The 23,614-nt window shown below is 32.0% G+C and overlaps 2 protein-coding genes across 3 annotated transcripts; both read left to right on the forward strand.

Moving 5' to 3' along the window:
• The first annotated feature begins 6,081 nt into the window (after positions 1-6,081).
• On the forward strand, positions 6,082-17,380 carry LOC110650987 (lysine-specific histone demethylase 1 homolog 3). Its single transcript, XM_058132166.1, has 9 exons — positions 6,082-6,224; positions 6,417-8,949; positions 10,085-10,226; positions 11,497-13,812; positions 13,963-14,056; positions 14,538-15,013; positions 15,461-16,171; positions 16,313-16,387; positions 16,666-17,380. The coding sequence occupies exons 2-9, from the start codon at positions 6,509-6,511 to the stop codon at positions 16,729-16,731; spliced, it is 6,321 nt and encodes a 2,106-aa protein (XP_057988149.1). The 5' UTR covers positions 6,082-6,224; positions 6,417-6,508; the 3' UTR covers positions 16,732-17,380.
• A 3,491-nt stretch (positions 17,381-20,871) lies between these two features.
• On the forward strand, positions 20,872-23,092 carry LOC110650988 (V-type proton ATPase 16 kDa proteolipid subunit). 2 transcript variants are annotated; one of them, XM_058132173.1, is made up of 3 exons: positions 20,872-21,057; positions 21,191-21,476; positions 21,680-21,853. In XM_058132173.1, the coding sequence occupies exons 1-3, from the start codon at positions 20,979-20,981 to the stop codon at positions 21,789-21,791; spliced, it is 477 nt and encodes a 158-aa protein (XP_057988156.1). In that variant the 5' UTR covers positions 20,872-20,978; the 3' UTR covers positions 21,792-21,853. The 2 variants fall into 2 exon arrangements, with proteins under 2 accessions (XP_057988156.1, XP_057988155.1); XM_058132172.1 differs by lacking the exon at positions 21,680-21,853 and adding an exon at positions 22,564-23,092 and having other exon boundaries at positions 20,878-21,057.
• Positions 23,093-23,614: the final 522 nt, after the last annotated feature.

The following is a 23,614-nucleotide window of genomic DNA, read 5'->3' on the forward strand; positions in this document are numbered from 1 at the left end:
ATTTAAAAAAAAAAAATTAATCCTATCTGCATAGTTAATATTTCATTGTTTTTTTTTTATATGTAGAATATACGCACATATGGGTTAATAATAAAAATAAATCACTGTTAAAATTATAATAAAATATTTATTCTTATATAACCCGCACATTAAGTAGAGAAAAGTCAATTTTTGAATATTTCGTTGTTAATAATTATTATTATTCACTTCAAAATTTTCTAATCAAATATATAAAATCAAAAGGAATATATAGATGGTAATTTTGTATTGCACAATTATATTGTGATTACCAATTTAATTTAACAATTAAAGTTTTCTTTTTACCTCATACAAAATCCATACTTATTTTAGCACTTTTTATCAGCTGCACATAAAAGCATAAAAAAATTATTTATAAATTTTAATATAAATATTTAATTTAATTATAAAATTCAGTTTTACATAAAATTAAGCTTATATTAAATTCACCTAATTCATGAACTATAAAATATCTAAACTATAAACTAACTTTTTTTTTTTTAAGAAAAGTAAAATTTGCAAAAAAGAATTTTTCTCCATACTATATAGAGCACTAATAGTAATTAACAAATGGGCCAATCCCTTATCCCTATCAATTTCCAAAAGTCCTGGATTTATTAATAAACCTTTTTCCATTATTATTTTTTACTATTATATTTATACCTTGATACACTACATAATAGGCCAGGAGTCCGAACCCTTCCTCCCATTCCAGAAACAAGATGTTAACGTGCGCCTCTCACTCTTCATCGACGCAAATCCATTAACGTCACTCTGTTCCTTCTATAGCTCTATTACTGAGGTCTGATTTCCATCATTTCTCTATTGATCAAGGCCAGAGATTAGGTACTCTGCTCCTAAACTTGACCGTTTTTAAAAAAAAAAAAAAATTAATCCTATCTGCATAGTTAATATTTCATTATTTTTTTATATGTAGAATATACGCACATACGGGTTAATAATAAAAATAAATCACTGTTAAAATTATAATAAAATATTTATTCTTATATAACCCACACATTATGTAGAGAAAAGTCAATTTTTTCATATTTCGTTGTTAATAATTATTATTATTCACTTGAAAATTTTCTAATCAAATATAAAAAATCAAAAGGATTATATAGATGGTAATTTTGTATTGCGCAATTATATTGTGATTACCAATTTAATTTAACAATTAAAGTTTTTTTTTTTCCCTCATACAAAATCCATACTTATTTTAGCACTTTTTATCAATTGCACATAAAAGCATAAAAAAATTATTTATAAATTTTAATATAAATATTTAATTTATTTATAAACTTCAGTTTTACATAAAAATGAGCTTATATTAAATTCACCTAATTCATGAACTATAAAATATCTAAACTAAAAACTAATTTTTTTTTTAAGAAAAGCAAAATTTGCAAAAAGGAATTTTTCTCCATACTATATAGAGCACTAATAATAACCAGTTGAATTGTATGCGTATTTGGCTTTTTATTTTATTTTTTTAATAATTTAATAATTATTTTATATATTTATAATTATAAATGTTAGAAATTAATTAAAAATAGTGGAGAAACATAAATTATAAATGAATAAATTTCAATTTTTAATTAAATTTCTCACTTATCAATGGTGCAAAAGTTTACATCAATACAAACGGATTACTACCAGACTTTTGAAAATGGATTTGAACTTTGTTTATAAATGCAAAAATTAACTAAATTTTTTTCTATAATGTTCAAAGCAAATTTAGAAATGGGCACGTCGATTTTTAAACTCATTATATAGTTAATAGGAAAAATTACAAAAAAGTATCTTGTAATTTTACTCATTTTTCAATTCAGCGTCTGTGATTCACTTTGTGACAAAATAGTATTTTGAGGTTCGCACTATTAGTAAATGACGACTTTCCGTCCTCTCTCCGTTAAAAGACGCTGGAGTGGAACAAAAAGGTGTTAATGCAGAAAAGAAATTTGCTAATGTAGAATTTAAAAAAAAGTAGAAATTATAAAAAAATACCATATGATTTCACTCATTTTCATTTCAGGGTCTGAGGTTTATTTTGTGATAAAATGGTACCTTGTAGTAACGCTAGCTCTAGTAGCACACAAAAAACTTTATTTGACACTATCAATTTTTGCTGATGCGGCATTAAAATAGCATTTTTAAATTCTTAATAATAAAAAAAAAGTAATTCACATATTGCTAATTAAGACATTTCATGCAAGAAAAAGATTTTATTCGCTTTAGGTATGGTAATTCCTTAAGTGAGGTTTGCTGACTTGGAGTTTTACAAGAAGACCTTGACTTTCAGAATTACTATCAATAGACTTTTGAACCTGGAGATTGATGTAGCATAAACTCTCGGGTGAATTATTAGATTATTATTACTAAGAATTTGGATAGGAGTAATAATATTGTCATTGAAATGGCTAGATTGAACCAGTGCTTTTGGCTGGCTAGCCATCTGTTCCTTCATTTTATGAGGTGGCCGGTACTTTTATTCACTTTGAGCACAACTTCCATCAACACTATCTTGAGGAGTTCGTGATTAAAGCTACCCCTTGAACTCTATAGCTCTTCTAGATGTTATGTCAAATTCTTCTAACCTAGAGACTCAGGCATCATATAATACTGGAATTGGAAAATTGAGCTTTTCAAAGAAAATATGCATAAGCTTTTCCATAGTATTCCGAAAGTGAATGATCTCAAATTCTGATTATTTTTTAGAGTCAAATATTTCACTTGGTTTGCTAATGATGCAAATCTTAGGGTACCACTCTGTCACAAAATAAACCACGGACACTAAAGTGAAAATAAATGGAACCACATGATACTTTTTTTTATAATTTTTACTTTTTTTTTTAATTCTACGTGAGCAAATTTATGTTCCACGTCAACATCTTTTAATAGAGAGAAAATGGAAAGTTGTTATTTACTAATGGTGCAAATATCATAACACTGTTTTGTCACAAAGTGAACCACAAATCTTAAAGTGAAAATGAGTAGAACCACGTAATATTTTTTTTTATAATTTCCCCTAATTAATATTGTTACTTTGATTGCATGATCATTTATAATTTATGAATGGGAAAGTAATATGTTCATAAATTTACATTGTACTTTATTTTATTTTATATTATTTATTATCAAAATGATAATTAGAAAAATAGACTATTTATAATTTACGAATATAGACTTATTTAGTTTCTAAAATCATATTTCTATTTAAAATATTGAAAATGAAGCATCTATCTGTTCATAAATACAAAATGATAGTTACTCTATTTTTAATTCCCCAGTGTATTGATAATCAATATACGGACATGCGTCAATTTTTAAACTCATTAAATGATTAATATTGTTACTTTGGTTGCATGACCACTTGCAATTTATGAATAGAAAAATAGTCTGTTCGTAAATTCATATCGTAGTTATTTTTATTTTATATTATTTATTATTAAAGTTATAAATAGAAAAATAAAATTTTTGTAATTTACAAATATACACTTATTTAGTTTTTAAAGTCATATATATATTTGAAATATTAGAAATGAAGTAACAGTTCATTCAAAAATACAAAATGATGGTTGCTCTATTTATAATTCCTCGGTGTATTGGTAATCAACAAATAGACGTGTGTCAATTTTTAAACTCTTTATATAATTAATATGGTTGCTTTCATTGCATGGCCATCTGTAATTTATGAATAGAAAGGATAGTATGTATGCAAATTCACATCGTACTTATTTTTATTTTATATTACTTATTATCAAATTATAAATAAAAAAATAAATTATTTATAATTTATGAACAAATACTTATTTAATTTTTAAAATTATATTTTTATTTGAAATATTATAAATAAAGTAATTGTTCGTTCATAAATTTTATAACCTTTTTTCATTATTATTAATTTTTTTATTATTATATTTATACCTTGATATACTATATATAATAGGTCAGGAGCTTAGACCCTACAGAAATAAGACGCTAACGTGCGCCTCTCACTCTTCATCGACGCAAATCTATTAACGCTACTTTGTTCTTTCTACGGCTCCATTACTGAGGTTTAATTTTCATTCTTTTTCTATTGATCGAGGCTAAGGCTTAGGTACTTTATTTCTAACCTTGACCATTTTTTTTTAATGTTTAATTCTATCTGTACAGTTAATATTTATTTATTTTTTCAATGAATAAAACACATAAACATACAGATTAATAATAGGAATAAATTACCTTTTTAACAGAATTTTTATTCATATATAATTCACATATACAGATGTTCCATACTACTAAAGTAAAGGAGAGTCAATTTTTGAATACATTGCTAATAAAATCTACACTTATTTTAGAACTTTTTTTATCAAAATATATATATAAAGCATAAAAAAATTATGTATAAATATTTAATTAAAAAATTAAAAAATTAAGTTTTATGTAAAATTAAGCTTACGTTAAATTCACCTAATTCATGAACTATAAAATAACTAAGAATCAACTTTTTTTTTTCCAAAGAAAAGCAAAAATTGTAAGAAAGTATAGAGCTTTAATAGTAATCAGTTGTATTATCTGCGCGTTCGACTTTTTTATTTTACTTTAATAATATAATTTAAAATTATATATATATATTTATAATATAATGCCTTAAAAATAATTGAGAAATATAAATTACAAATGCATAAATTTTTATTTTTAATAAAATTTCTTAATAAATAATGGCGCGAAGCTTTAAACTTTTAAAATGGGTTTCAACTTTATTTATAAATGCAAAAATTAGTTAAATGTTTTTTTTATAATATTCAAAGTAAATATAGAAACGCTTCAATTTTTAAACTTATTGTATAATTAATATTATTATTTTAATTACATGATATGTATATTATTTATTATTAAAGTTATAAATGAAAAAATATACCGTTTATAATTTAAGATTTATTTAATTTTTAAAGTACTTGAAATATTAGAAATAAAGTAACTGTCTGTTTATAAATACAAAATCGACAATTTTTTTTTTAAATTTCTCAGTTTATAATGAATAAATAATAATAGACGTTAGGAATATATTAAAAACAGATTAATCGGCTCATTTGTAATGAACAATTGCTCTCTCTCTCTATATATAAATAATTATTTTTATTTTTCTAATTATATTTATATATTTTAAGAGTTATATATATATATATATATATATATATATATATATATATATATTAAAAAGATAAAAATATATAACCTTTATTTTAAATTTAAAAGAATTTAATTAATATTTTTTTTAATTATATGTCCACGGTCATTTTGTTAAGCATTGAGCGGCTTAATTAAAGTATGTATAAATAATTATTTTATTAATTATTAAAATTATTTTATATTATTATTATAATGCACTTCAAAATTTTGTAATCAAATATATAAAATTGAAAAGCAATATATTGATGTTAATTTTGTCTTGCACAATTATATTTTAGTTACCAACTTAATTTAACAATTAATTTTTTTTCACCTTGTACAAAATTCACACTTATTTTAATGTTTTTTATCAAAATTTGCACATAAATCATAAAAAAATTATGTATAAATTTTAATATAACTATTTAATTTAACATTATTTAATTTATTTTTACGTCAAATTAAGCTTATATTAAATTCACCTATCAAATTTATAAACTAAAAACTAAATAGTAAATATCAACTGAAAATTGCAAAAAAGAAAATATGAAATGATATTTAATTAATAAAAAATAAAATATATAAAAAATAATTATATCTTTAAGTAATGTTTTTATTATATTTTTATTATGTTTATTATAAAATAAAAAAATAAAAAAATATGAAATAATATTTAATTAATAAAAAAAAATATATATATAAATAAAATAATATTTTTATATATTAAAATTAAAAAAATATAAATTAAGATTAGTTATATATTAAAATTATTAATAACAGCAATTCCTAGTTTCCTATAATTATTAATAGTAATTGGTTCCCTTATCCCTACCAATGTCCAACAGTCATTTACTAATAAACCTTTTTTCCACTATATTTTGGTTTTATTAATATAGCAGTATATAGGCCCTGAGTCCGAAACCTCCGATTCCAGAAACGCCTCTCACTCTACCATCAACACAAATATATTAACGCCATTCTCCTTTTACAGCTCCATTCTGATTTTTATCCTTTCTATCCTTTCTCTATTGATCAAGGCCGGGGCTTAGGTACTCTGTTCCTAACCTTGACCACGTTTTTTTTTATGTAATTTTTTTAATCATATCTGCATAGTTAATATTTCATTGCTAAGGTAGAGGAGAGTCATTGTTGATACTTGCATTAGAGCTTACTGATTGATAGAGATTCTATTTTGGCGTATTAGTAATTATTGTTTTTCGTTTGTTTTTATTTTTTTATAGTTGGGTGTGGATAGGTTCAGGGATGCTTGTTGTAGCTACAACTTTGCTGGATACGGATTTAAATTGTTGAAATAAGAGGCTTTATTCGAAATATGAGCTTTATTCTTGATGATAGAGAAACGGAAAGTGATGATTTGTCGAGTTCTAAGACTTCTCAGTTTAAGTTAGGGTTGCAAAAGGGTTTTTTTCAGAATTCGTTAAAACCTAGGGCTAAGAAAATGGAAGGGGAACAGAAGAAGTCTGGGGCTAAGATTAGATCGAAGCCTATTGAGACTGGTTTTGATTCTGATGATAATGAGCCCATTAGGTCTTTATTCAAGTTGAAGAGACCTAGAAATCCCAAAAAGGTTAAGATGGTTTTGGACAAGGCTAGAGAAGAAAAATTGGTGGCTGAGGATGATGATTTTGGTGGCATGGATGATACACTAGCCAGTTTTAGGAAGAGGTTGAAGGGTCCTAAGAAAGATATTGGATCTGTTAGTGTAAGGCCTGTAGAGGATAATATGGATAATGGTTGCTGTGAAGGTGGTGATGTACTGGGCTTAGCTATAAATGAAGGAGTAGTGGAACATAAAAGTAAAGTAAAGGTGAAGAAAACAAAAATTGGCTCCAAGAGAGAGAGAAATAGGGGTGATGCTCCAGTTTATGATACTTTGGAAACTTTGGGATCTCAGATAGAAGATCAAAAGGAGGAAGGTTCATTGCCTAGTGGTTCAAGTCGTTCTTTGGATCAAAAGGAGGACGACTCATTATCATGTATTTTTCTGAAGGCACAATCTGGTCCAACACAGAAATCTCACATGAGTTCATGTTCAAAACAGAATAGTAGGGTTCAGAATTTGGAGGATGGGTTGAGCCCTACCTCTGAATGTATTTCAGAACTTTCCAAGTCTGTGGTTGCAAGGATATCTAGAACTGCTTCTGCCTCAAATGTAGTCTGCAAAGATCTGAAAGCTGAAGATGGTTGCACTACAGTTACTTATTTGAGTTCATCAAATTTTGTCTCTGAACACAGTAAGACAGTGAAACACCAAAGGCATGATAATCGTTTTTGTCAATCTTCTAATTGTATGGAAGGTAATTTTGATGAAAATATGAAGTCCAGTTGCCAAAGACATGGTAGATCAGTAGAAATTATTTCCCCACCTTCAGTATTTCACTGTAGGGGGATTAAAGATGAAAGATTGGTAGACCATGGTGTCTCAAATGTTAAAGAAGAATCTATGATGGATCCTTGTGTGTCAAATAGAGTTTGTGATGAAAATTGTTCCTTTTCTGGTCAAGTGGATAGCTTGGATGTTCAGTCTTTGAAGAATGGTTTAATGCTTTGTTCTATTAGAAAAGTAAACACTTTGGTCCATGATGTTGTGAAAGTGCCTACTTCTGCATCAGTGCAGTTTGAAGACATTGATGGGTTCTGTGATCAGAAGTCCAACAAAGTTTTAAGGGATGCATGGGACCATCAATCTAAGAATGTTTCGACTCCACGCATTTCAAAGGCAGAAAACCAAATTTCATTTTCTTCAAGTAGAAAAGAAATATCACAGCCTTCTATGGTTGATGAGATACCAAACAAGTTGTGTAGATGTTCATCTGACAGGATTCACAAACCAGCTTATGAAGGAATTTTGGGTGGTTCTCTGAATAATTTATCTTCTAACTCTTCTCAACACTATGCGAGGATGGAAAAAGCTGCTAAAACTGAAACTGCTCTTGATTTTGATCAATGCCCAAAAGCTTGCCTGCATGTTCAACCCCACTTGGCTGACTCTACTTTTGCTTCACCAAAGATTGAAGAAACTTGTGGTGATTGTGATGTTCCTAATGGTTATGGTGACAAGTCATATCTTGCTTCAGTTTCTCCCAAAAGGAAAAATGCTGCAACATCTGATGGCAAGTTATGTTTGAACAATGCAATGTCTGATGAAGTCGATAAAGATGCATGTAACTACCAGATGAACCACCGAGGGAACTCAGAAACTTTTGTTCATCCAAGTGAGTCCTCCATCTCCATTCAAAAGCACAGCCCTGTTTTGCATCAAAGTATACATTCAGAGGATGCAACAAAAAGGAACTGTGTTCCAAGTCATGATTATCTTTCCATCAATGAGGAGACCAATGGAGCCTCTTCTATGTCTATAACTCCAGAGGAAAATGAAAGTTGCCCAGAAGATGCAGTATCCATTCCTGACTCTGAAATCAAAGATGGGAAGTTATCATCTGTTCAGCGTGGTGCACGGAAGGCCAAAAAGCGGAGACTTGGGGACATGGCTTACGAAGGGGATCCTGATTGGGAAATCTTGATAAGTGATCAACGTTATCAGGAAACTGACCAGGTTGTGGACAGTGATAAATGTTTTAGAATGAGAGAGAAATCTGATTCCTCTTCAATTAGTGTTACAGAGGCTGAAAATGGTGGGGCAGCAGCAGTTTCAGTTGGATTGAAAGCCCATGCTGCTGGTCCAGTTGAGAAGATAAAATTTAAGGAGGTCTTAAAACGCAAAGGTGGGCTTCAAGCATATTTGGAATGCAGGTTAGTCATTACTTGGGTTCTGAGCTGTGCGTGTGTGTGCTCTATTATACTTTCTTATCACTATTGTATATGTTCCAGTCAATACTTTCTTATCTTTATTTTATATGTTCCAGTTAGTACTTTCTTCATTATTTATAGTTTGCCAGCTAGTTGATACAATGCATCTGTTTGTATTACTGATACGTTCTCAGTGATGCTTAGTGCTTTATTTGTCTGTGAATTTGTTCTTGCCTCATGTTTGTGAAGTTTTTGCTTCAAGTGCATGGCCTTATTTGCCGTAATCCACTTAAATATCTCATTTTCCTCTTCTCCTGAATGCTGTTGCCTGTTGGCAGAAAGTGGATTCTCTTGTGGCAACTTGTATGGATTGTAAACCAGCTATTGGTATTTAACAATTTGCATTTTTTGAAACAACTTTGCTGTTCCGTAGCAGATTTTGGTTGCATGGGTTAAAATGAGAACACCTATGCATACATTATATAGTAGTGTATGAAAGAAAAGTAGTAGTATCATTCTTTTCTAATTTTGTTTCCTTTCCTATTTGGGTTCTTCCTTTTGAGAGACTAAAATTAGTGACTCATATCTTATTATTTTGTATCATTTTCTAAGAATGTGCTGCTAAGATGGCTACCAAGAGTGAGGCTTCCCTGTTTTCTGATGCCTATTTTATTGCCATTGAGATTGTCATATTTTAAACTGCTGCCTAATGACTGATTATGGGCTGTCCGATTCATTTCATTTCCTAGATGTTTCATCTGTTTTAAATTATTAAATGAAATTTATTTGGATCTGCATTTTCTGTAATTGGTTTGTGCTGTTGTTTGTCTTCTTCAAAAGCAAGCTCCAATTATCGCATCTAATATTCTATGCTCCTGCATTGGCATTTGTACATATTTACCTTCATACAACATTATATATTATTACATTGGGTCGAATATGCCTTGCAAAGTTACTTAATTTTTAAGTTTGGATAGGCTAGATATCATGTGGGTGGTAAACACCTATATCTTGAGTTTGTTTTCTCTATCTTTTTTGGGTGTATTTTAATATCTTGAGTTGTTTTCTCTATTTTTTTTGGGTGTATTTTAACTAGTTATTCCTGGTCAATGCAATTTATTTTCTTGGTGCCATGCAGGAATCAGATCTTGGGTCTTTGGAGTAAAGATGTGACCCGTATTTTGCCTCTGGCTGATTGTGGCGTCACGGATACTCCTTCTGAGGAGGAATCATCGCGTGCTTCTCTAATTAGGGAAATCTATGCGTTTCTTGATCAGAGTGTAAGTTTATTTGCTATTTGCAGAATATTACTTTCATTTTTTGTTCCCTTGTCTGCAGTGTTGTTAAAGGTACACCTCAGGTGCAAGGTGCACAAGGCTCAAACCCTATAGCCTCTATTGATGAAAGGCAGGGAACCTTTGATGAGCGCTTGCCTCATAGGCCTAGGTGCTTACCTTGTTCCAGGCATTAGGCTTTGGAAAAATGTGCCTTACAAGCACTTCCATTGGCAAAAGACACTACCACTAGATTCTAGAATTTGCCGATCTACCAGAATCTGGTGTTAACAGACTGGGAAGTTGCTGGAATTAGTGTCAGCAGTGTTGAAAAGTCACAGCATCTCATTGAACCACCACATTCTGGATCACAGACTGCCCATATTTCCATTTTCAAAGCCCATGCTCCTTTACCCCCTCTCATACCTTGTTTTAAATCTTCTCTCGTTATCTCTTTTATCTTTACTTCTTGTTGGACTTCTCCATTTCTAGTTTATCTGAAATTACCTTTTTTTTTTTTTCTTTTAACACCACTAACAATGCTATGCGGTTCCTTTATTTTAGGATTTTCTAAGATTACTTTTTTTTTGAAGACACCAACATGCTATGTAGGTCCTTTATTTCTGTATTATTTATTACACTAACATGCTATTTAGGTACTCTGTTTCAAGGTTATCTGAAATTGCTTCCCCCGCCCCCTGTCCTCTCTCCTCCTTTCTCTTTTTCTAACAAAACTAACAGTGCTATTTGGGTGTGCTTGTGGATATCCAGGATCCTGGGTTTGTTTTTAGATGTTTTATTTTACTATCTAAAAAGTTCTTGTAGTGTTCACTTAAAGAGAAAAAAATGATATTAGTGGTGAAGTCTATATTCATTTTACATAATTTTCTATTCTCATTAATGCTTTGTAGATTGGTGATTTTTGTAAGTTTAGTTAAATAGAGCTATATCTTGTTATCCCATTTTAATTTTAATTGTTCATTCAATTTTATTTTTTTGCGCCTCACCTCATTTAGGTGCACATCTGTGCCTCGCACCTTGTGCCTGGGCCCCTGTAGGCCGGGACCCCTTTGTGCCTTGGTGCGCCTTGCACCTTTAATAACTATGCTTGTATGGGGATCCCTCCCTCTCTCCTCCCTCACTTGTTCTTTCTCTTTATCCGGTTTTCATTGACAGTATTGGTTGCTATTTTGAAACTGTCCTCAGAGTGTTGAACCATCTTTTGTATGTAGTTTATCTAGCATTCAGAATTTAAATGCTAATGAAATCATGACAGGGTTATATAAATATTGGAATTGCTTCCAAGAAGGAGAAAGCAGAATCTAATGTAAAGCATAACTATAAAATTGTTGAAGAAAAAACTTTTGAGGTAAATCCTGGGGCTTCGGTTGCTGATTTGGAGGATGGAGTCTCATATATCCTTGGTCAAGTTAAAAGTTCTGAAACTTCCTTGGAGGCAAATAATAGAGGGACAGTTGATAATGAAAACCCAGCATCAAAAACTAAAGAAAGGTGGGAGCTAGTTACTCCAACGAAACTGGAAGTATCCAATGTAACAGAATGCCAAGAATGCCCAACTGATGATATTCAACAAACTGCTAATATTAATGCAAAATTGCCGAATGGATCTGTCATCTTGGATGATGTGAGTGATTATCCATTTTGTCCAATGCTGGATAGCAGGATAGGTGTCATTAACCCGGAGCTAAGGAATGATGTGCAGAGTGTTCAATCTTCCTCCTGCGATGATACCAGGGGAAGTCACAGTTTCCAGTGTGATTCTGAAGACCGAAAGAAAATCATCGTGGTAGGAGCTGGTCCTGCTGGCTTAACTGCTGCACGCCACTTGCATCGTCAGGGTTTTTCTGTGACTCTGATTGAGGCTAGGAATAGGATAGGGGGCCGTGTTTATACAGATCGCTCATCTCTTTCAGTTCCTGTAGATCTTGGGGCTAGCATTATTACTGGTGTTGAGGCTGATGTGGCCACTGAAAGAAGACCGGACCCTTCCTCGCTGATTTGTGCTCAGTTAGGCCTTGAGTTGACAGTCCTGAATAGTGATTGCCCTCTTTATGATATTGTGACCAGAGAAAAAGTTCCAACAGATCTGGATGAAGCATTGGAAGCCGAGTACAATAGCCTTCTTGATGACATGGTATTACTTGTTGCACAGAAGGGGGAACACGCAATGAGAATGTCTCTTGAGGATGGTTTAGAATATGCCCTTAAGAGTCGACGTATGGTACGACCAGGAACAGATATTGATGAAACCGAATTGCAAAATGCTGCGGACAATTTATATGTTTCAAAAACTTGTAATTCTGATTGTGGACTTTCTGAAAAAAGTTGTTCAAAAGAGGAAATTTTGAGCCCGCTTGAGAGGAGGGTCATGAATTGGCATTTTGCCCATTTGGAGTATGGTTGTGCTGCTTTATTGAGGGAAGTATCTCTTCCCTACTGGAATCAAGATGATGTTTATGGAGGATTCGGAGGAGCTCATTGTATGATTAAAGGGGGTTACGGTAATGTTGTTGAGTCTCTTAGTGAAGGTCTATGCATTCACTTGAATCATGCAGTCACAGATATTACATATAGCACCAAGGAAACTGGATTAAGTGAAAATCAGCATCACAAAGTTAAGGTTTCCACATCTAATGGTAGTGAATTTTTTGGAGATGCTGTTTTGATCACAGTGCCACTTGGTTGTTTGAAAGCAGGAACCATAGAATTTAACCCTCCCTTGCCCCAGTGGAAACTTTCTTCCATCCAGCGACTTGGTTTTGGAGTTCTTAATAAAGTAGTGTTGGAATTTCCAGAGGTGTTTTGGGATGATTCTGTGGATTACTTTGGAGCTACTGCTGAGGAAACTGATCGGAGGGGCCATTGCTTTATGTTTTGGAATGTCAAGAAAACTGTTGGGGCTCCTGTTCTTATAGCCTTAGTGGTTGGTAAAGCAGCTGTAGATGGTCAAAGGATAAGCTCATCAGATCATGTAAGCCATGCATTAATGGTTCTTCGTAAGCTTTTTGGGGAGGCTGTAGTACCTGATCCAGTTGCATCAGTAGTGACTGATTGGGGTAGGGATCCATTCAGCTATGGTGCTTACTCCTATGTTGCCATTGGATCATCTGGGGAAGACTACGATATATTGGGCAGGCCTATTGAGAACTGTTTATTTTTTGCTGGTGAAGCTACCTGCAAGGAGCATCCTGACACTGTTGGTGGTGCTATGATGAGTGGGCTCCGGGAGGCAGTGCGTATAATTGGCATTCTAAATACTGGAAATGATTACACAGCAGAAGTAGAGGCAATGGAAGCTTCACAGAGACACTCAGAATGTGAAAGAGATGAAGTTAGGGACATAACAAAGAGACTTGAGGCTGTTGAACTTTCCAATGTCCTCTACAAGAATTCTTTGGATGGAGCCCAGATTTTAACCAGGGAAGCATTACTGCGAGATATGTTCTTTAGTGCAAAAACTACTGCAGGACGATTGCATCTGGCCAAGAAATTGTTGAATCTTCCTGTTGAGACTTTGAAGTCCTTTGCTGGGACCAGAAAAGGGCTTACCACACTTAATTCATGGATTCTGGTATGTTGTATTTTACAGTTAATTATTCGTTACTGAATCAAACGTTTTAAGTTCTTGCAAATTGTTTATTAATGCTCCGGTTGCTATTGCTATCTGTTGTTAATCATACATGGGCTGAAAATATCTGATCAATGTAAATATTTGTGACAGGATTCAATGGGGAAGGATGGAACTCAACTCTTGCGTCACTGTGTTCGTCTTCTTGTACTTGTTTCTACTGATTTACTTGCAGTGCGTTTGTCAGGTATTGTTTCTAGTTCTCAGTTTCTTATCAGTCATATACTTGCAGACATGCATGCATGCAAGAATACAGAATTCTTTTAAGTTTTAAATTCTTATGTCAATACTCAATACAGATATTGCTTTAGTTCTCTTCAACTTTACATATTTAGACTGCATATTCCATGTCTAGAAGCTATATTATTTACTAATGGCGGTTGATAGATTTAACTGAATTAACCAAACCAATAAATTGCCTTTTTAAGTTGAGTTTCGTTGGAGAGAAAACTATCATGGAAATACTGGATTGGGGCATTTTAATTTGTACTGTATTTCCTCATTAAAGGAAGTAAAATGAGAATTTGATTAGACTTGAATTTCTCTTTTATTTATTTGTTTATCATCGAGAGTGTGGTGGTCTTTTCCCTAATTAGATGTGTGTCGGCTGCTTTCCCTCATATTATTGTAATGTTGTTTACTTAATGATGTTTAATTTGCTGGTGTAGGCATAGGGAAAACTGTGAAAGAAAAAGTATGTGTGCATACCAGCCGTGATATACGTGCCATAGCAAGTCAGTTGGTTAGCGTGTGGCTTGAAGTCTTCCGCAGAGAAAAAGCTTCAAACGGTGGGCTAAAGCCATTGAGGCAGGCAACTGCGGTAGATTCTTCAAAGAGAAAATTTGTTCACAATCCAGCCTCAGGGAAGCCGCCCCTGCATGCTTATTGTGGTGGTTTGGAGACTAGAGGTAGCTTAGAAGTTCCTCAATCCAGTGGAAGCCATTTACCTTCTAATGTAAATGCGAAGAAAGTGAATGGAAAACTGGTCAAGGTAGAAACCTTAAAGGACTCAACATCCCATACTTCCCTGGGCAGACAGGATGCTGAGGTAGAGGAGGAAAGCAACTATGCTTTGTCCGAAGAAGAATTGGCAGCCTTAGCTGCAGCCGAGGCTGCCCATGCTGCTGCTCGTGCAGCTGCTGAGGTTTGTTTCTCTTTGTTCTATAATCACTGCAATGAGTAGTGGTGTAATTTTAATGCCATTTCTACAGTCCCATCTTGGGAATTCTGTAGTTTGTGATTATAACCAAAATTTTTCACAATCTTTTATTGAATTTTTTGTTCAAAGTTCTTTCCTTTGATGAGATCATGTGACTTTCATGATGTTGACCTAAAAATACAAACCAAGCAGTTGGGTAATGGAATTTCCTAGATTTTTGTTGAATTTTCTTCCCATTGTTGATTTCTCAAGTGAAGGCATTTTTTATTAAATCTGCTTTTGACATTGACATATGTGCCATAGTACTGTGTTTTCTGCAGCTTGATTGTCCATGAACTCCACTTTTTTTCCTCCTCTTTTTTGCGGTAGTACTTTTTTTCTTTTTCTTGTTTATTGTTTATTAAGCAACTAAATAGAGTTTGTAAATTGCAGGCATATGCTTCAGCACAAGCCAAGAGAAACATGGTGTTGCAGCTTCCAAAGATACCCTCATTTCACAAATTTGCAAGACGGGAACAGTATGCACAAATGGATGACTTTGATCTTAGAAGAAACTGGTCTGGTGCTATCCTGGGAAAACAAGATTGTGTATCAGAAATAGACTCAAGGAACTGTAGAGTCAGGGACTGGTCTGTTGATTTCTCTGCTACTTGTGTTAATCTTAATAGTTCAAGGACATCGGTTGATAACTTATCTCAGCGGAGCCATTCAAATGAGATTGCATGCCATATGAATTTCAGAGAGCAGTCTGGAGAAACAGCAGCTGTGGACAGCAGTCTTTTTACTAGAGCATGGGTTGATACTGTTGGTAATGAGGGGATAAAGGACCATCATGCCATTGAGAGATGGCAATCTCAAGCAGCTGCTGCTGATTCAGACTTTTTTCATCCAGCTTTGCGTGTAGATGAAGAGGATTCAAACACAAGTTCAAAACCAACCTGGAAGAACGATGGACGAGCAAATGATGGCTCAATCTCACAGGTTTCATTAAACAAGGAACCACAAAAAAATCGTCTCCGAGGTGCAGATCGTATTAAACAGGCTGTTGTGGATTTTGTTGCGTCACTGTTGATGCCTGTTTATAAGGCACGGAAAATTGACAGAGAAGGATACAAATCAATAATGAAGAAAACTGCAACTAAGGTGTCATTCATTTCCTTGTCCCCCTTTTTGTTTTTTGTAGTTTTAATTTGCATATGTGCTACTAGAATTTGGTTATCCAGGATTTTGAAATAGCTTTTCCCATTGCTAACATAGTTTTACATCTATATTAATTATCATCAGGTCATGGAGCAGGCCACTGATACAGAAAAAGCAATGGCTGTTTCTCAGTTTCTTGATTTCAAACGCAAGAATAAGGTATGTAGTCCAATAATATAGCAGTAACAAGTTAGACATTCTCAGTAGACCCATTGCTTGATCTGGAAACATTTCTCTTCCCAGTTTTTCCTATGCTGGGTTGGTCCAGCATCACAGGAATAGAAAAATTCCTTTGCTTTTTCACTGGTTATCATTTTGTATGAGTTATATACTGAACTTATTTTCTTGACAAAATGGATTAGTTAGAAGTTATTTTTTTCATAATTAAATAAAACATGTTTCCCCTAATCAAATTCTTGGATGTTCTAAATTTGCAGATTCGTGCCTTTGTGGACAAACTGATTGAGAGGCACATGGCAATGAAGCCTGCTGTGAAACCTTGATAGTCCTCAAGATTGACTAGTTTGTGTTTTTGGATGCACCTCTACAACAATTACAGAAGTGTTTTACATTTTGGTCACACATAAATCCACAGCATAAGATAGTGGTGGCAGTACTCCTGGATTGGGTTCCCCAGTGTAAATATTTAATTCAAACTGCCAATATGCTGTTAAAGATCCAGAACGTGCCAAGGAAGAAAGGAGATGATTCTAAGCCTGTTGGATCATGGAGAAGCTCTAGTGAAGATCATTCGATGTTTGGCTTACTGAAGCAAATATTTGGCTTCCTTGAAAATATGATCAGAATTGTTCTTTGTGTCCGGAGGCCAAAGGAACACAAGAAAAGTGTTGTAGTTACACCCTTGAGCCATTGTACTTGGAAGGGTGGAGAGTTAATACCCCCCCTTTTTTTTTTTAATTTCAGGAAACCCCATAGACAAGACACTACTTGTTTCTGACCTTTTTTTGGGTTTTCTTTTTATATGTGTACAGCCTAGGATTGTTTCATGGTGACAAGATACAGACCATTTTTCTCTTCCCCCCACAAAGTACTAAAAGTACTGTCATGATTTTTCAAGTGAACATCAATTACTAACCTTCTTTTTCCATTCTGCAAAGTTCAATTCAAGGAACCTTTTGGGCTTCATGGAAATTTGGTCTCTCTTCTCTCTCTGTGTTTCTGTGCATTTGCTTGCATGTTATCTATGTTAGGAGATTAGCCTTTATTCTTTGCATCCTTATTTAATAGACAGATAATACAACGCATCTATGTTATTAGATGTATGACATTTGGATTTACATGGTAAGGTCTTTGTTTCACGAATAATTGGTCTAAAATTGCCTTGGAATTTAAGGAATTTAATGTTGTTTTAGTTGCTATGAATGTTGCACCACCATAGACTTTGTAACTTTTTACTTGTTCAAAACTAGAAATATAGGTGTCTATCTATTATCTCTTAGTCTTTATCTTTGTACTTACACCTTTTTCTGCTTGTGTCAGGTCAGGAAAATATTGTAGATGACTTTTCAATAAGGTATGCCTGTTGCTAAAATTTTCCCCCTATTCCAACTAAGTTCACTATGGTTTTGCAGATATTTCAATTTATTTGATTCAATTGTACCTTGGTAACTTAGTTCAGTGCAATATGGCTAGTTTGTTTATTAGATATCGGGGGATTGGAGACGAGCTTAATCTTTTGTGGATCACATTCCTCACAGTGAATTCAGGTTACTTTTTTTTTGTGCAGTGATAAAGGAAACCGTGATTCCTGGTTATTAATGGGGAGGAACATGAGCTTTCTGCACTTCTTGTTTGGACGGTTAAATGAGTGTCATGGTTGCTGATTTTTGTCTGGGAATCTTGCTTGTCTTTTATTCTCTGTTATCTTATGAAATCTGATATCGAGATAAAAAAATATATATATAATAATAATAATAAAAAAAAAAACCATTTCACTTTCATGATGTGATAATAATAATAATAATAATAATAAACCATTTGGCATGGCATCCCAAATAGAAAATATGGGAAATTTCACTGCATTCTATTCTTTGCACTGAAAATCTTCATTTCAGTCACTTCTATGGATGCCAAGTTGTTTCTTCTCACACCTTGATCTCCAGAATTTACTCCTTTTTTAACTGGTGATAATGTTATGACAGCTAGACCATGGTGACATGGAATCTGATCTATTCTTTGAAACAATAGAATCAGACTAAAATTTTGTTGCATTGTTTGTCTTTTAAAACTGAATAAATAGCATCATCCTAATCACAAATGCCTTCGATGGGTGATTGAGTGTGGCTTTGATGGTAGCATGTCACTGTTTAGTTGCCATTTTACATTTTCCCTGCTTCATGTTCATTGCCATTTCTTGGAATTGCAGGTTGCCACTCAGTGGCTTGCAAACGGCTGTTTGAATTTTATACAATATATAATCTGATGTTTTCAATGTAAGAACTACATCTAAACGAAGAGCGAAAACTATTGAATTAACTGTGCAACTTCTTGCTGTATTTGGCTTTTTTTCTGCTGCGTGTTATAAATCAACAAAAACATGAATGATTAGCCTTTTGGGTCGTATTATTGTTTTTTAATTTAAGTCCTTATTTATTTGTAATCTTGAATTTCAACATTGGTAATAATTGTGATTAATTTTGTAAAATAGTGTTGTAATGTACATGTGAAGTCTACATAAAGCTGAATTAGAGAAAAAAAAAAAGTCTAAATAATTTCTTTGCATTGTTAATGAATTGAAACATTAGTTGTTTTCTGGTTCACTATCGATTGCTGTAAACAAAAACATTAATTTGGAAAAAGTAATAATTGATATTGTCTAGTCGGGGTGTATAGTTTTCAATTTAAATCGAAAAATCGAGCTAAATTAATTCGGTACAATTATTTTTGTTTAGTCTAAATGGTTTGGTTCAATTTTAATATTGATATAATTTTAATTTTTTGTTCAATTCAATTAATTTAAATAAAAAAAAAACCAAACAAACTAAACCAATTGAAAATCACACGCTTCATGCTACATCATTTTCCAGGTTACCATAAACACACCCATGTCTCATACTGCAGTCTTTCACTCAACTCATACCTAACTGTTATCCCTCTTTCTTGCCCTTCGCATCTCTATCTCTCTCTTAACTAAGTCTCCTCGTTGTTATATCCCTCTTTTTCTTCTTCTTCTTTTCTTCTTCTTCTTTTGTGATGATCAATTGAAATTTCTTCTCCTTTCCTCTAGACATTGCCATTTGCCTTGTTGGCGTTGATAAGAATATTTTCTTCTTCTGATGTTTGGTTCACAGCATGTTGCATTGTCGCATGTCTTCTTCTCTCTTGATTGTTGATTTTTATTTTGTTGAAATTTTGTTAATCAGTCTATGGGTTTTAATTTTGTTAACTTGCAAACTTAAAATTGATTGCTGAACGATTGAACTTTTTTCAGTTTGGGTTGTGCTTGTAGTTGCTTGTTGGGCATTCTTGGTTGTTGCTTAGAGACTTTGTAAAACCTATTGTTTTTGGTTCTTCATTTTTCTTGTTGCTCTTGCTATGGAGTCCGCAAGATTTTGAAGAAGCACTGTGAAACGAATGGCATCATTATGGTGCTGGGCATTTTGTGGAAAATCGATGTTCTAAACAGTACTGATTTGGTTTGATTTGATTCAATTCTTCTTCCAATGTGGTTCAGTTTTAGTTGATATTTTAAAAGAAATCGATTTTTTTGTTCTTCAAATTCGGTTCGGTTTCACTTAATTACCGTTATGTGCTTGATTAATTGAATCAATTTAATTTAAAATAAAATAGAAATTATTTAAAAATAAATTGAAAAAAAATTGATTTTGAATGGAATTGAAATTAAATTAAAGTAGTTAATTATTTTTGAGTTAAAATTGAATTTTTTTAAATAAAAAATTTAACAATTCAATTTAAAATCAAGTCAAATTCGGTAAACTTTAAAATCACGATATTTAGTAAAATTATATTTTGCTGTTGCTATTGATATATGAAATGACTAATAAGGGTATATATTATATAATTTATTTTATTATTAAAATAAATATAAAATATTTAGTAAAATTATATTTAACTGTTGCTGTTGATATATGAAATGATTAATAATGTTATATATTATATAATTTATTTTATTATTAAAATAAATATAAAATTATAAATTTATTATATTATATTATTTATTTTATTATTAAATTAAATATACAATTATTAAATTAATATATTATATTATTTATTTTATTATTAAAATAAAAAAATAATTTTTTTAATAATTAAATAATTTTAAAAATATAAATAAAATAATAAAATAATTATTATTATTGATAAAGAAAAATTTTATAATTAATTTTAATTTTTATATATAAATAAATATTTTATATTTTATGTTATTAATAAAAAATATTTTAATAAAATTAAAATATATTAATTAAAATATTAAAATTATAAATAAAAAATATAAAAATATTAATAATATTAATTTTAAGTTAAATAAAAAAATATAATTAAAATAAAAAATTAAATTAAATTAAATTAATTACCAATGAAATAACTCTAAAGATAAAACTGTGTCTATCAGTTATTAATTATACTAAATCAAACACCTCCTAAATCAAAAGGGCCTAAGTCTCTGCACCGTAGGATGAAGGGCGAGGAAGCCTAATTGAATAGTTATTAACGAGAACGAGAAGCATCAACTTCAGAATTACTTTTTTTAATCCAAAATCAGTGAAAAATGGCTCCGGCATTCAGCGGCGATGAGACTGCTCCTTTCTTTGGCTTCCTTGGCGCTGCTGCTGCACTTGTTTTCTCCTGTAATCCAATCCTAACATAAATGTTTTGTTTGATCTCTGTTGCCCTTTTTTTTTTGGCTTTTATATATTGATTGATTCTAGATTCATTTCTAATTTTGATGGGGATCTGGGTTTCTGATCGCGCTTTTTGCAGGCATGGGAGCTGCCTATGGAACCGCTAAGAGTGGGGTTGGTGTGGCGTCCATGGGTGTGATGAGACCCGAGCTGGTGATGAAATCAATTGTGCCTGTGGTTATGGCTGGAGTTTTGGGTATATATGGTTTGATTATTGCTGTGATTATTAGTACCGGAATTAATCCTAAGGCCAAGTCTTATTATCTCTTCGATGGATACGCTCACCTTTCTTCTGGTCTCGCCTGTGGCCTCGCTGGTCTCTCTGCTGGTATGGCAATTGGCATCGTAGGGGATGCAGGTGTTAGGTAATCTCTGACCCCCTCTTCCCTCCCCCCCTCCTCAACCTCTTCTTCTTTTAATCTGATTCTGTGGTTATGGAAATTTGCGCAATGACTGATTCGCCTAGTTTATTGACTGGTTGATCTGTTTCTAGAGATATTTTAAAAAAAAAATTGTGTGCGCATTGTTAACTTCTGAAGCTATTTGGTGCATTTTCTTGCATTTGTAGTACATTGAGGCTGGAGCTACATTTTTTCGACGTATCGTATGGCTTGATTATAAGGATTATCCCAAGTTTGGTTTACTTATGCTCGGGAAAGAATGAGAGCAACTTTGGTTAAATTTTGCTATTATGTTTATGGATGTCAGTTCAAAATAGTAAAACGTCCATTCTTGTTGAACATGTCCCTTTGGTGTTCCTTCTTCCGAGTAATCTGCTATATGTGTATATTGGCTAACTGATGCAAGCAGCTCTAAGCTCAAGTTCAGCTCATAGAAATGGCTGAGTCTAATTTTTTTGCTCAAAGTTGGCTCATTTTATCAATGGCTCAGATGAAATGTGTAAGTTGCACTGGAGCTACTTGGATTGATTTTGACTTATTCATCATCTCTCTCTCTCTCTCTCTCTCTCTCTCTCTCTCTCTCTCTCTCTCTCTCTCTCTCTCTCTCTCTGTGGATCAGTTTAGGAGTGTCAATTTTCCTTTTGCATCATGATATTTGTGCTTGTGTTGGCTAGTTAGGATTCTTAAAGTCCTTTCATCCAAGGCTTTGAGATGTAGATCACTGCTAGGAGTGGAACTGGTTAAATTGGGCAAATAATGAAGGTGGAATCTTCTGTTCCTGAAATTCCAAAAAGAAGTTATGAGTTCTTTTTAATTTATGAGGTACAAGTGAATTTCCATTGCAGTCCAATGAAATTTTTTTTTGTTCTTTTGGTGCTTGTTTCCTTCTTTAGGCCTATTAAGACAGTTGCCATGATTAGCTTTCCATTATTAAGAGTTGGTACATGCATTGTAGATGGTAGTCTTGCTTTTTGATTGATAATTTACCTGCTAAAGTCGTTGGTTATAAATTTTCCCCAAAAAGGTTTTAGTATTGAATTGCATTTTGCAGAGCCAATGCACAACAGCCGAAGCTTTTTGTTGGGATGATCCTCATTCTCATCTTTGCTGAAGCATTGGCCCTCTATGGCCTTATTGTTGGTATCATCCTCTCCTCCCGTGCTGGTCAATCAAGAGCTGACTAGGAGAGGTCCTTCTTGGTAGTTGCTTTGTCTAGAAATATTCTATTATGGTTAGAATGGGAAATGTTTTACTGAAGAATTCTTGTCTCCCGTCTGCAGTTTGATTTTCTGCGAAATAGATCGGTTCAGTGCCATTGCTGTAGACTGTAGTGAAATGCAGGGTTAGGTATTATTTCTTCCCTTAAATTAAAGTTGTCATTGCTTCATCATTCATGTTGTATTATGTGGATTTTTTTGATGTTTTTGTAGGAAGATTGCCCTTATTTTCCTGCATGGGATACAATTAAGGGGGCCTTTTAGAAGTCTACTCTGGTTATTAACCATTTGTTGCAGCGATTGACATAGTCTAGTGGTATATTAAACTAGTTTAATACCAGTGTTTTTTCTTCGTTGATCTAATTATTTTTAATTTTTAATATTTAAATTTTTAATATATTTATATTTAAAATTAATATTTATCAATTATAATAGAAGAAATGTATATTTAATATTACACAAATTCTTACAAGGCATATCTATAAAATGACGTAGAAATATATAAAATGTTAATGAAATAATTATTAGCATGAATTTATATTAATATTCTATATAATTATAAAAAATTTTAAATAAAAAGTAAAGTAAAATAAAAAAATATGCTTTTTAAAAAATTGGAATCAATACATTATAAATATGGAACAACCAATTAATATATTTTCTTATTTTCTTATTTTACAATTGTAAAGATTTTGAGATGCCTAAGTTTGAGTTCAGTAATACGAGATTATTTAAATAATATTAGGAATATTAATAATATGTAAATAGATTTAACGTATAAAATATTTAAGGAAATAATGTTATAAAATTTAATAATAATATAAAATATGTATTTATTATTTAAATAATATAAAATAAATTATAATAATTAAATTTTCTTATGAA

Source organism: Hevea brasiliensis, chromosome 2 (genome assembly GCF_030052815.1).
Source record: "Hevea brasiliensis isolate MT/VB/25A 57/8 chromosome 2, ASM3005281v1, whole genome shotgun sequence".
Lineage (NCBI taxonomy): Eukaryota > Viridiplantae > Streptophyta > Magnoliopsida > Malpighiales > Euphorbiaceae > Hevea > Hevea brasiliensis.